The following is a 14185-nucleotide window of genomic DNA, read 5'->3' on the forward strand; positions in this document are numbered from 1 at the left end:
ACAAAGAAGAAGAGAGGAAGAACCGAGAACACTTACAGCTCTCTCGGGAGACACCCCACTCTCTGGGAACAGAATGCTGCAGAGGCAGAGCCTCGGATGTTGACACCTCCCAAGCTCCGAATATGTAATATAACTGCTCCGCCCAATGCTTGTTGTTGGAATATGTCTTCCCGAGCTATATAAATTGGTTCTTCCTGCGAACCATGAAAGTAACCGTCTCGGAAGTAAGGTAAAAATAAGGCCCATATATGTTTAGAAATTCGGGGATCAACAGGATCTTCCCTGGAAATACAGAAGGCCATAACAGAAGCGTAGCCATGAAATAACGCCAACCGTTTGACATCAGTTGTACAGGAGCCACTCCTAGGAAAGATAACATTTCTCTCACTATGGGAGAAAAGGGTAGGCGAACCCCTACCATGAACATACGTTCATGAACGCATACGTCTCCAGGCCCGCCAACCATTCTGGTGGAGCCATCTGGAAAATGCAGAGAAACCGACAAGGGAATGTCATAGTTGTGGCAGAGCACCCTCTCATCCTCCACCGAGAAATAGGATCTTTGCCGACGCAGAAAGTCCAAGTGCAAGGATGAAGGAGACGCTTCACCAACAGGATGCACTCTGACGGAAGAACCACCTGAATGGCGAATCAGAGGAATCTCCGGTGACTGCTTGTCGACGATCTCACCAGCCTATGTTGGAAGTTTTTTAGAAGACATGATCACTAGAAAAATCAAAACGCACTAAGCTTCGGTAAGATGGATGGAGATCTAGAAGACTTAAACAATGAAGGTCAACAACGAAATCTTTATAGAATGGGAAACCTCAGACAAGGCGTAGGGTATTTAATACAGGGACATCATGAGCCTGCAGTCACGCCCGAACCGAAGAGACTCAAGCCATCTTTCCTTTCAAAAAAACGCAACCAAAGGCGCCGTTCACAAATCGACGCCTGTTTTGTCAATTTTCAAACCATGTCCAGAAGAACACGTGGACAAACGACGGTGCATTTACGTGGATAGAGACAAAAGATTTGGAAAATTGTAAGATTGCAATAGATCTCAGAATATCCAGAACGTGCAAGTGTCAGGTTCCATAAATGGTTAAGACGCTAAAAACAACGGCTATAGGGAACCGAGCAGGAAAAAGCACTTAAACGGTCTATCCTCGAGAAAAGAACACTATAAGAAGATCGAAAGTTTGAATTCTCTCCTCCCGAATTCTCGACAGAAGGAATTCGGGGGGTAACTATTACACATAAACCCATCAGTTGAACCCACAAGTCGAAGGCCAAACGACCCAAGAAAGCTTGATACATCTGAATGGGCTCCATAAATGCAACCCAGAATAAAACAATGGATACGACGTCATTTCTTACACTCTCAGGCGACCAAAGACCGACTACTTTATCATAATGAATCTTCTACACTTACATCCAGATACATCTATCACAGTTAGGACACAACTCGGCTATATGAACAGCTCACACATAGCAAGATCATCGGAATGGTTATGATCTTGCTCTTAAAAGACTCTTGACAAATACGGCCATCCTCGAAATCCTATCAATATATGTAACAGCCTCTTGCCAATCATAATGATAGGAGATACGAGTATTAACTCTGCCGGCCGTTACACCCAAATCCCAGATCCTCCACCCGGTCATCATAGCCACCTCTGCATGATCAACTATAAAATACCTCACTCCAAAGGTACAAGGACTCTAAGAGATATACTGAGTTTACATAAACACTGACTTAAGCATTGGAGGAGGAACCGCTGGCCAACACCCGGCGCATCCTCTTAATGTGTGCTCTAGTTTTGTAGGTCTGACAAAAAGCGTGAAGAAGAAAGGTGTAGCTTGGAGGCTTGGATCCCCTTGAGTTCATCGTACCGGAAACTGCTTCAACAATTATTATTATTATTATTATTATTTTCAAATGGATGCCCAAATATAACACTTTCCATGATTTTGTTTAAAAAATTTATGTGAAATTTGAGGTCAAATGCACTTTAATAAACGAATTTTATGCACCAAATGACCTAAATAACCAACAATACATTTTCCTCTATTTTAACTACTCACTTTTTTAGAGCACCACAGCAGCCTCACTATTTTAATTAACAATTCATTTTAATTAACTATATATTCCATTCAAATATTATTTTTTTAAATATTTGTTTATTTGTTCTCTAACTATTAAAGGAAGAGGGGAGGAAATAAATCATTTTTCATTCAATTAGCGAGTGAACAGTATTTACTATTTTTTTTCCCAACAAATTGGTGAGGCTAAAAAATAGAGTACGCTTTCAAACATTTTCAACAAATTTACCAAAAAAAAACAAACAAAATGTTGACATGTGATGCGGCTAATGGTCATATTTTAGACAGCCATTTATCATATTTTAACGGTTATAACAGTTATATTTTTCAAAAAATTTCTATCAATCATTTTTTTTTTTTTCGTTGAAAAAAAAAATGGTACATGTCAAATTGACATGTCACCCCTCGGTGACGTGTCAAAACTGACACGTTACCAATTACCAAAGAGTAACATGTCAATTTGGCACATTACCAATTTGATACGTTATCAAAAGGTAATGTGTTAGTCCAACACGTTACCAAATTGGTAATGTGTTAGATTGAGTTAAAACGACACGTGACGTTACCAAAGGGTAACGTGGCATTTTCACACATTACCACTAGGTGATGTATCGATTTGACACGTTACCAATTAGGTGATGTGTCATTTTAACACGTCACCTAGTAGTAACGTGTCAATTTGACACGTCAAAAAAATAACATCATATTGGATTTTTTTTTTCTGTTTTTTTTTTTTATTATTGTTGAATTAGTAACGTGTCAAATTTTGGCACGTTACTACTAGGCACGTCACCAAATGGTGACCTGTCAAAATTGACGTTACCTTTTTTTTGGTGACGTGTCAGCTACTACCACGTCACAAAATTGTGACGTGGCAAAAAATGGTGAACAGTCTACACGTCACTAATTCTTCAATTTTTTGTAGTGTATAAGGCATGGCTAGGAAGGGGAACACCATTTGTGTGTGGGATGCACACGCCGATGCATGAGAATCATGTGCTAATGCGTGGTGGTGCTTGGACATCAGGTGGAGGCGCGGAGACCAACAATGGAGAGCTGAAAGGCTAACGAATGAGGTGGAGTGGTGCGTTGGTGGATGAGAGCGACAAATACGAACATATTTGACTTGGAAGGAAGGGGCGACACTGGGTGGAGGTTTCCTGTGGAAAAGATGACGCTGAGTGGAGGACCGGGGTGATTGTATAGAAAATGAAAGACAAAATTAATATTTTGATTATAATGGTTTTTGGTGTTTTTTTCAACTATTTTCATTTTTTTTTTCTCTGGAATAAAAAAATTAATAAATTAAATTAAATATATTAATAAATAAAAAGCTCTTCACTCATCTCTAGCTTGGAGAGAAAGGGGGCTTTTTTCAGAGGCAAGGTAGTTTTGTGAGAGATATTCCCGCTCACATTCTCATATCTTTTAGAAACTTTTTAAGGGGTCAAACTTTTGAGTTTTTTTTTTTTTAATAAAATAAAATAAAAAATATTTGAATATTGCATATATACCAATAAATCCATTTACTAGGACTATATTAACAAAACAAAACCAAATATATGTTGAAGAAAAAAGAACATCTTTCACAAGAGTAATGCTACATACCCATGACACCATAGTTTTTATCTGATAATTATCCCACAATGATGATGCGATACCATAGTTTTTATCTAATAATTATCATAGAATGATAATGTGACACCCCAACCAGCTATTAAATAACTCATTGTTAAAAAAATAAAAAATAAAACACTAAAAATTGGATGAAGATGCTACATCACTGCGTAAGATAATTGTGAAATAAAAATATAGTATATAACATTGCTTTTAAGGTTAAATACTTTATTAGTACCTGGGTTTGCACATTTATATTTTTTTCCACCTAGTCTCCAAATCCTATCATAAATGGTACTTAACGTACGGAAAAAGACCAACTTAATACCTCCGTTAGTCCAAACTAATGAAATGTCGCGTCCTAAAAAATATTAAAAAAATATATATAGTAAAAAAAAAAAAATTGAAAATTTATGAGGGTGGCTGAACCACGCCCAAAGCCTTTGACCACCCCCCATATAAATTTTGAATTTTTTTTTTTTGTTACGTTTAGTTATTATTATTATTATTATTATTATTATTAATTTTTTAGGACACATGGCAATTCTATGTGATGACACGCGTGACAGAACCTAATGGAAGTATTAAAAGTTGGTATTTCCCGTAAATCAAGTACGATTTATGATTTAATGTTTAGGTGGAAAAAAAAATATGTGCAAATCCAAGTACTAATAAAGTATTTAACCTTTACTTTTAATCAAAGAGTAAACTGAAGCATCCCTTAACACTATGAAATCCTTTCTTGTTCTTTTAAAAAAATTACGAAAATTTTACAATTAACCGTGTATTTGTTGTATCAAATTCACATCAAAAAACCAACTAATTGTTCTATCTTATGAATGTAAATAACAGTTAAGTTTTTTCTAAATCCTCTCTATTTGTAAGTTTTTAGTCCAATACAAAACGAAAAAGACAAGGACAAAAAACACCCAAAAAAAAAAAAAAGAAGCATATTTTTTTTTGTCCTTTTCCTTGCCACATGCATTTGTAAGGATTTTTTTAAAAAAAATTCTTTGTTAAGTGTAGCAATTCTCAAAAGTCAAAATGTTAGAAGTTGTAATATACAGCTCGCTCCATACTTCCATAGCAGAGATCTACACGATACAAAAGAAGGCACCAGCCCTAAGAATTTATAGAATTCGTTGCCGACACAACAGGCGGGCAAATTAACCGCCTACCACTACGACTGAACCGAAATTAACCGTCAACCAACTTATATTAATCAAAAATCAGTATGAATTTTTTATACCAACATCAGTTCAGTTTGATTAATCGGTATAACATCTTGTTGTCAATTAACCGAACTGCCAAATTTGACACAGAATAAGTCTTTAACGGATTGGCTTTGCAAAGTGATGTTTTGTTAAGTATTTGGTAAGTTTTTTGCATCTTATGTTCAATAACTTATTTTAGCCAAAAAAACAAAAAACTAATTAGGACCCCAAAATAAGTAAATTTTGGCCCATTTAAAATAATATTAACCCAATTAAAAAACCCCACAGTTAACCAATTATCAAAATTAATTGAAAATTTTGAAATAATTTGTTATCAAAATGAAATTGGTGATCTTGTGTTCCTCTAAAAATGATATATACCTTTTAAAATCATCATTAAACTGATCACACTATTAAATTTTTGATCAAATAGTAATTTTAAAAGTCAATCTCATTTTTCAAGAAACAGACTTCTAAAATTATTCATTCCAATAGTGTGAGTTAGACACAACTCGAGAAGAGATAACTCCTACCAACCACGCAAAGCTCAAATAGGCATAGATACCAGTTCAAAGGAAACGATTCTTCTGCTCATCTTATGTTCGAAGAAGCACACTAGATTGAGTAATGCTATATACATCACCTCCATCCTCCTATCATCACATTATCTGTAGTGTGGTCGCGGCATAGAATTATGTTTCTTGGTGCATGAAAATTGGTTTATTTGTTGTGGAGACCACGCCACATTAGATTGGAGGGATAGGAGGGAAGGTGACGTAAAATTACTCTATAGCAAATCATAGATACCCCATCCATAAAACAACATATTTGAAGATCAAAAATAGCATATCTCAACCATCAGTTTAAATAGTTCAAAACATAGCAATGTAACACCAAAGAACAATTACATACTCCTTGCAATGCACGTTAAAAACAAAACTAAACGAATATGATCCCGTGCAATCTTACCCAGACTATAATATAACCGTCTCCCTGAAGTAAATCGACTTGAACAACAATGATCACATGAATTTCTTACAGCTTGTCCTCAAACTCGGAAAGTGGGGTCATCTGCTCCTTCAAGCCCTTTCTCTTGCGGATGTCTGCCACAAGTTGAGAAGCCTGGGATCCAGCTTCCAATGGATCCGATGCCATCATGTCCCAGTGATCAAAGACACATTGAGGGAAAGCTTGCCCTGAGGTTGCAGCCCTCAAAGTGCTTGAGAATCCGAAAGATTCAATGACAGGAAGGTATGCCTTGATGTTGTACAGTGGGGTACCAGGCCTCTGAATTTCCTCAAACACATGCCCACGTTTCTGGTTAAGAACACTGTAGATACCACCAAGTGCCTGCTCAGGAGCTTGGATCTCAACCAGGTATACAGGCTCAAGAAGCCTGGGCTTGGCTGTAATCTGGGAAGCATAAATAACCCTCCTAGCAGTTGGAATCACCTGACCACCTCCTCTGTGAATGGCATCAGCATGAAGAACAACATCACAGACTTCAAAGCAGATACCCCTCATGTTTTCTTCCGCCAATGCACCTTCCTTAGATGCCCACTGGAACCCTGCAACAACAGAATCCTTAATTTCATTCAGGTACTGAACTCCCTTACACATATCAACCACCATGTTAGGGCCAGTGGTCTCAGGGCCAAAACACCAGATTTTCTTCGCTAGATCCTTATCCCAGCCAAACTCCTCGGACAAGATTTTGGAACGAGCTTTAGGATCATCCCTTGGACCGATGCGGCCATCATCAATGGCCTCTGCAAGCCCCTCTTCCATGGGGCGTGCTTCCATGTACAAACGGTTGTGCTTGTTGGGTGACTTGCTCATCACAGTACGACATGACTTCTCAAGGACTGTCTCACGGAAGGAGACAACAGGATCAGACTTGATAATCTCCGCTCCACCCATGAAATCATCCTGCAAATCCTTCAAACAGATCTCAAGGTGGAGCTCTCCAGCACCGGCTATGATGTGCTCCCCAGACTCTTCAATAGTACAGACGACCATAGGATCTGACTTGGCCAAACGTTTCAGGCCCTCAACAAGCTTGGGAAGGTCAGATGCAACCTTGCATTGAACAGCCACACGAACGACAGGTGACACAGAGAACTTCATGGCTCGAATTGGGTGTGCATCAACTTCTTTCTCATTTGTCAAAGTAGCGTTCTTGGTGATATACTGATCCAAACCAACCAACGCAACAGTGTTACCACAAGGCACATCCTCAACTGTTTCCTGCTTCTTACCCATCCAGATAACAGTTCTCTGCACGCTCTTAACATACAAGTCCTTCTTTTCCCCAGGCACAAAGTTGGGACCCATGATTCTGACCTTCAATCCAGTTGAGACCCGTCCAGCAAAGACCCGACCAAAGGCAAAGAACCTACCCTTATCAGATGCAGGAATCATTTTTGATACATATAGCATAAGAGGCCCCTCAGGATCACAGTTCCTGATAGCATTAGCATAAGCATCATCAAGGGGACCCTCGTACAAGTTTTCAACACGATACCTTTGGGCCTTGGATGGGGAGGGAAGGTGAAAGATCATCATTTCCAATAAGGCACTACTTGCTGGGAGCCAGGTCTGCATCACACGTTTCATCAATGCCTTCCCCATTAAGTCCTTCTCTTCCGACTTCATGGTGACACCAAGTTTCGTCAACATTGGCCACAGTTTGTCCTTCTGGTCATTCATGCAAGTGGTGATAATCTGCTTGATAGGTTCGTAGCAAAACTGAACAAAACCACGCTTGCAGGAGGGAGAGCCAGTATTCTTGCTGGTCCATTTCTTTGTAGCAGGGTCAAAGAAGTTCTCACCCCATAGCCGTTCCATCATTTTTGACTCGTCAACTCCAAATTTGGACGCATACATCTTTGCGAAGTTGGTCAGTGTAAAGGCCCAGCCATGCAAACCAGCAGAGAAGGCAACTGTTCCTTTCTCAGGGTAAACCTGGACATCACCAAGGAGGGGATCTTCATATGTAGCCATGATGACATTAGCATTCTCAATAACCCTCTGGAACGTTTGGTAAGCCTCCTCTCCATCAACCTGGAGCTCAAGGAAACACCTGTCCATCTTGTTAACGGTCAAGACAGGCCTAATCCTTTCTCCCAAGGCCTGTCGAAGCACAGTTTCTGTTTGGACACAAACGCCTTCGACACAATCAACAACCACAAGTGCACCATCAGTAATGCGAAGGGCAGCTGTAACCTCAGATGAGAAGTCAACATGCCCAGGAGAATCGATGAGATTGATAAGGTACTCATTCCCATGTCTCTCTCCCTTGTAGCTCTTCAGAGCCTCATCAGTCATCTCATAGTAGAGGGAGATACCAGTAGATTTAATTGTTATGCCACGCTCCGCCTCGTCCGCACGAGTATCTGTCATCCGGACATCACCTGCAGTTTCTTGTGCAATGATACCAGCAGCAGCCACAAGAGAATCCGTAAGTGTAGACTTCCCTGAAATTTTATAATTAAATACATCATTAGAACTTGAAGCACCAAAACATTCAAATAACATTATAGAAGTAGCATAAGGCATATACTATAGAAAGACATAGAACAAGTGCTAAAGTTACATCATCAAAATTCCGGGACTTCAACAAACAAAACAAAAGATGTTGCATAATAAGAGGCATACAAATAAAACTTTTTTTTTTTGATAAGTACATTCAAAAAACTAAAAGTACATTCATTTAAAACTAAAAGTACATTCATTTAACAAGCACTAAATTAACAAAAGCAATTAGCACCACTGCACAAAGTTTTACAGCATCCTTGTTATACATACACCTAAAACTTGAAGCTAACATCAGATGACTTTTAGAAAACAAAAAAACAAAATCATGTCCATCTTGCCCCCTAATGGATGTAAAAAACCTCCTACTTATGCATACAGTCAACTGCAATGCCTCTGATCAACAAAACAGATTTATTGCTAGACAAGTCCTCTCTTGCTAGAGACAAATGTTTAGTCAGATATGCAGATACAAATTTTCACAAATGCAAAATTTACATACGAAAAATTTGATAAATAAAAATAAACCTAATAAGACAAAGGGAAATAGAATCATACCATGATCAACATGCGCAATAACAGACATATTACGAATATTGTGCTTGTAGTCCATAATCCTACGCAGCTCATCTGCTGTGAACTTCACCTGAACACATCACAAACAATTCCTCACCAATCATAAACAGAAAATGGAAAACAAAATCAGCAACCAAACAAGCCATATAAGATATAAATGACGTACCATCTTGGCTAGCCTTTAAATGACACGAAATAAGAAAGGTATTTGCACGGAGATCTTCCTCCAAGAATCAAATTAAAACCTGCCCACAAAAACAAATTTTAGTCACGGTTACATTGACACTTTATAGTTTAACCCGTATTTTATTATTTTTTTTCTTTTAACAGCCATAAGACAATTTATAGGGAAAAAAACACATTTGCTGAGAACATGGTCCGCAGAAAGTAATGAATTCTATTCAGACATGTAGTTCTCAGCAGTCACCAATCAACAATCTAAACCACCCAAAACTTCTCACAGCAGTCATATTTGTTTCAAGGATATAGCATACACAAATATATATATATACCCATTCAAAGAGAAAGAAGAGAAGAACATTGAGGAAAAATTAAAAATAAATAAATAAAAAAAGAACCAATTAGAATCAAATGAAAAAATGATAAATAAATGATATAAGAATTTTGTCATACACACGTATATATTCCACCCCCACTAAAAATCAGCAAGAAAGACAATACCATACCTTTTGACTTTTGTTAATGTGCGGCCTAAAATCTGAATTTAAAAGACCACTTACGAATCCAAAAAAGATCAAAGAAACGAAGGTTAAAAGAAAAATGGGTACAATTAAAAATGGGTACGATTAAAAAAAACAAAAAATTGATTCTCAATAATAAGTCTCGTCCAGATCTCCATACGAACCACACACGAAAAACAGGATTATATACGAAAGAAGCGCAAATAAATCAAAAAAAAAAAAAAGAGGCTGAAACTGAGGATTAAGGAGGAAAAAGGACATTCAAATCAGAAAACGATGCAAACCATCTATAAACATATTTATCAACAAATACAAGCAATTTCCAGCTGACCCATAAGAGAAACAATTGTGTTAAATAGTAAAACTATTTATCGGCTGAAACAATATAATCCTACAAATAAAGCCGAACAAAACAGCGAAAAAAAAAACAAAATCAACCATCTACTTCCAGATCTTCCAGAGATGATATCAGATAAACACAAATCATAGGCTCTGTTTGGTAATCAGGAAAAGAAATCGAGAACTAATTCGCAAAAATATGAGAAAAAAAGAGCTAAAATTTCCCTGATCCAATACAAGAAATGAAGCACTAACCTCAAGAAATATTGCTACAAAGCAGCGCGCGAGAAAGACAGAGAGAGAGAGAGAGAGCAGTCTCAGCCGTCTACGAATGTGAGGCAGCGAGACTGAGGAAAGGATGTACGTGAGAGAATAATATATGATGCTCAGAGGTATATGCCGTTTGTGAGACTCACCTAGGGTTTTTCATTGGGCTGGGCTGGGCTTCCAATTTATCGACTTCAGCCCATTTATCTAGTGTAGACAACATTTTTGGCAAGCATTTCTTCCACTTTTTTCATTTTTTAATATTTTTTTTTTTTAAAAAAAAAAAAGAAAAAAAAAAGTCAAACTCACAAACAATTTTGTTTACTTTTGCTCAAAAAAAAAAAATCCAAAGTCTATTTCACATTTGTATTACATCAATCATTCTTATTACTATTTTATTTATAAAACAAAAATTTGCCAAACATACCTATTACTTTCCTTTTTGTATACTAAAATAATTTCCTTTTCTTTTTCTTTTTCTTTTTTAATACAAAGGTTTTATATATATATAAAAAATCTAGGGTTGCACAAGCGGTTACGGTATTATTGGTTATAACTGCTAACCACAACTGCCTTGGGCAGTTATCAATTTGTAATAACAGCCACAACCACCTAGGCGGTTAGCAGTTATTTTATAGGGTTAGTAACTTTTTTGGTACTTGAGTTTTAACTTTTTATTTTTTTTACCCCTTAGGTTTTAAAACATGACAAATTTAGTACCTTACATATGAGAAAAGATGGAATCACTAACTCTATTAGTTTCCATTAGTCCCCCATTAACAAAAATCCACACATCACTCTCATAATACAACACGTGTCCTAAAAATTAAAAAAAATTACCAACATTGCAATTCACACAGAGCTAGACCACAATAAAATTTTACCTAAATTATTACCTCCAATGTTGCGAATAGGTGTAGCATTTGGCATCGAGGGTCTCAATTTTGGACTTCAGGGCCGAGATCTAAAAGCTCTATGACGCGATCTTTTGTTCGAGCACCAACGTTGCTCCATGAACCTAATGTTTGCGTGCTTCGATGCCAACACCTGAGACTTGTTTGCTTGTCATTCTTTTCCTGCCTACAAACATTTTTCATCCCATTGAACACAAGTTCAAAAATTAGGGTTTTCTGTAGAGATTAAAGAGATTTCGCTCTCTGTTTGGTTGTTAAACTAAATGAAACTAAAAAAGGAGAGGATGAGATTATACAATGTGTTAGATTTATTTTATTTTCCTCGATTTTCTTAACAACCAAACAGAGGAGAGAGAGATTAGTGTTTGTATTAGAGACCTAGAGGAGAGAGAGATGTTGGGGGTGGTTCTTTCTCTGCCTGCAAGCATGTTTCATCCCATTATACACAGGTTCAAAAATTAGGGTTTTCTGTCGAGATTAAAGAGATTTCGCTCTCTATTTCATTTTTTATTTTTTTAGGTTTAATTTTTTTTTATTTTTAGGACATGTGTCGCGATATACATGTAGATGACGTGGACTTCCATTAATTGGGACGAACGGAAACTAACGAAGGTAGTGATTCCGTCTTTTCTTATCTGTGAGGTACTAGATTTGTCATGTTTTAAAACTTAGGCGAAAAAAAATAAAAACATTAAAACTTAAGTATCAAAAAAGTTATTAACCATATTTTATAATCGGCAGTTAGCGGTTATTCAAAACAATTATCGGTGGTTTTATATGGGCTTTTAGGCTTTTTAAGTGTTATCGAGCAATCATTGGGCCTATTGTTTGGGCTTATTTTAAACATTTTGGGTCAAAGTCTTCCAAAAAAGATGAAAAGAACATATTGTTTTTTGGGGCATGCAATGTTTTTGAATAATGTTTGTCCAAAGCATCACATACCACATTATATTTCGCATACATACAGTCATACACGGCCAAAACGGCATTATTTTGGTGTTAAACACTACAACCGCGTCGTTTTGGATGTCATATTATAATTATTATTAATATAAAATATATATAATATACATTTATATTATTATATATAAGGGTAAATTGTTAGCGGTTATTAACCACTTTTCTCTACCCCTAAAACCGCTAACCACAACCATCCTAGACAGTGGTTAGGGTTTTTTTTATAACTGCCTACCATAGCGATTAACGGTTAGCGATTAAGAGTTAGTGGTTATAAGTGGTTAACGATTGGCGGGACGATTATAACTGCCCCGTTTGAACACCCCTAAGAGAATCCACAAGTTTTGTTTTACAATGGATATATATACTTTTGTGGGTTTATGAAAGAGAATTAATGTTATTTTTTGTTTTTTTTATATAACTGATAGAGGTATAAACTATGGCACTCCTGCTTACTTCCAGTGAAAAAATTATTGAATATATCTTATATATAAATTAATTATTTTTTCACTGTTTATTTATTTGTGTATAGAAGATTTCTAGTGATTTTTTCAGCAAAAGGAAGCCAACTTTTCTTGCACCCCACGGGTCAACAAACATAGCGAAGAACGGATAAAAAAGAATACCACTTGTTTATTCTTTGGGGTGAGAATTTCAACGTTAATAATTCTTTGGAGATTTCTTTTTGACATTTTAGAGATTAAGTTTGAAGAGTTAGAAGATCCACATGCATCCAATGCTTTGAGGAGCCATCTTGTTCAAATTTTTCCATATCGATCCTTCGTTTTAAAAGATACGCTACAATGATTCTTCAGCCACTTTCATCCTTTATATCTTATTTTATTGATTTTTCTCTCGTTTTAACCTATTAAAAAACTAAACTTTCTCTTATCTCTTCATGATTTCTCACTCTGTGAGACTCCAAAAATAAATAAATAAATTATTTTTCAAAACAAAGAATGATATGTACGTAGTGTTTTTATTTTTTTAGTTTTTATTTAAAATTTGAAGAAAATCTTTAAGGATGGATGGTAGATTCCCTAACACATCATGGAGTTATCCAAATGCTTAATAGTTGTGCACCAAACACAACAACTATGCCACTGTTATCCTCTTCATCACTACCTCATTAACTTTTTACTTTTCATATTTCATCATTAACTTTTTTTATTACTATTCAAACAAAAAACCGACTACGAGCATTCACATTAGTTTATGCATATTTTTTTGCAAAATGACTAATCAAAACCCACTTTATCTAGTTTAGCTAATGAGTTTAAATATTATACATATGTTATATGCGTTTTTTAGTGTTTTTACTAGCCATTTTGGTTAAAAGTTAGAAATAGCAATCCAATGTGACATTGTGACTGCTCTATATAACTTTTTTCATTTTTTTTACAAAAAATTTGAAAACTTCTCTCTACTTGTATCATATCAATCACTTCTTATTATTATTCAAACAAAAAATCTACCAATAAACATAACTTTTTTTCATTTTTCTTTGCAAAAAATTCAAAACTTCTCTCTACATTACATCATATCAATTACTTTTTATTACAATTCAAACAAACTAATCCCTGCACAATCCTTTACCAAACGAAACCCTTGTTCTTGAAATAATATCGTATGGGATTCCATGGTGAAAGCCTCCATTCATCTTCTTCTCCTACTTTATCTGGTCAAATCTTGCCATTCATTATTGTTGTTATCTTTTTTCTTGTTTATGATATGATCTTGTTGGGTCCTCAGCGACCTTTCTGGTAGATAAAGATTGTACACAACACAATAACACATGATGGAGATGAAAGAGAAACTTCTGGCTAATACAATTGCCTGGTAAACAGTTTATTTATTTATTTATTTATTTATTTTTTCAATTCAGGTGATGCAAAGATCCCACTTTACTCAAAACACCTAAAGAAAATCTGATTAAAAGAGATGAGGTGTTTAGGACTCT

At 36.1% G+C, this 14185-nt stretch overlaps 1 protein-coding gene across 1 annotated transcript; it reads right to left on the minus strand.

The window, feature by feature from the left end:
* Nucleotides 1-5752: 5752 nt before the first annotated feature.
* Nucleotides 5753-10455, minus strand: LOC132173562 (elongation factor 2). The gene is made up of 4 exons (XM_059585077.1): nucleotides 10343-10455; nucleotides 9214-9292; nucleotides 9030-9117; nucleotides 5753-8413 (listed from the first exon to the last, which is right to left on the minus strand). Exons 2-4 carry the CDS (start codon nucleotides 9214-9216, stop codon nucleotides 5973-5975), a joined length of 2532 nt encoding a protein of 843 aa, XP_059441060.1. The 5' UTR covers nucleotides 9217-9292; nucleotides 10343-10455; the 3' UTR covers nucleotides 5753-5972.
* Nucleotides 10456-14185: the final 3730 nt, after the last annotated feature.

The sequence above is a fragment of the Corylus avellana genome, chromosome ca3 (assembly GCF_901000735.1).
Source record: "Corylus avellana chromosome ca3, CavTom2PMs-1.0".
Classification (NCBI taxonomy): domain Eukaryota; kingdom Viridiplantae; phylum Streptophyta; class Magnoliopsida; order Fagales; family Betulaceae; genus Corylus; species Corylus avellana.

Excerpts from the sequence above, each read along its gene's own strand:
- LOC132173562 (XM_059585077.1), bottom strand. Across the intron at positions 8,414-9,029 it reads TATTGCGCATGTTGATCATG|GGAAGTCTACACTTACGGAT; the intron begins GTATGATTCTAT and ends ATAAAATTTCAG.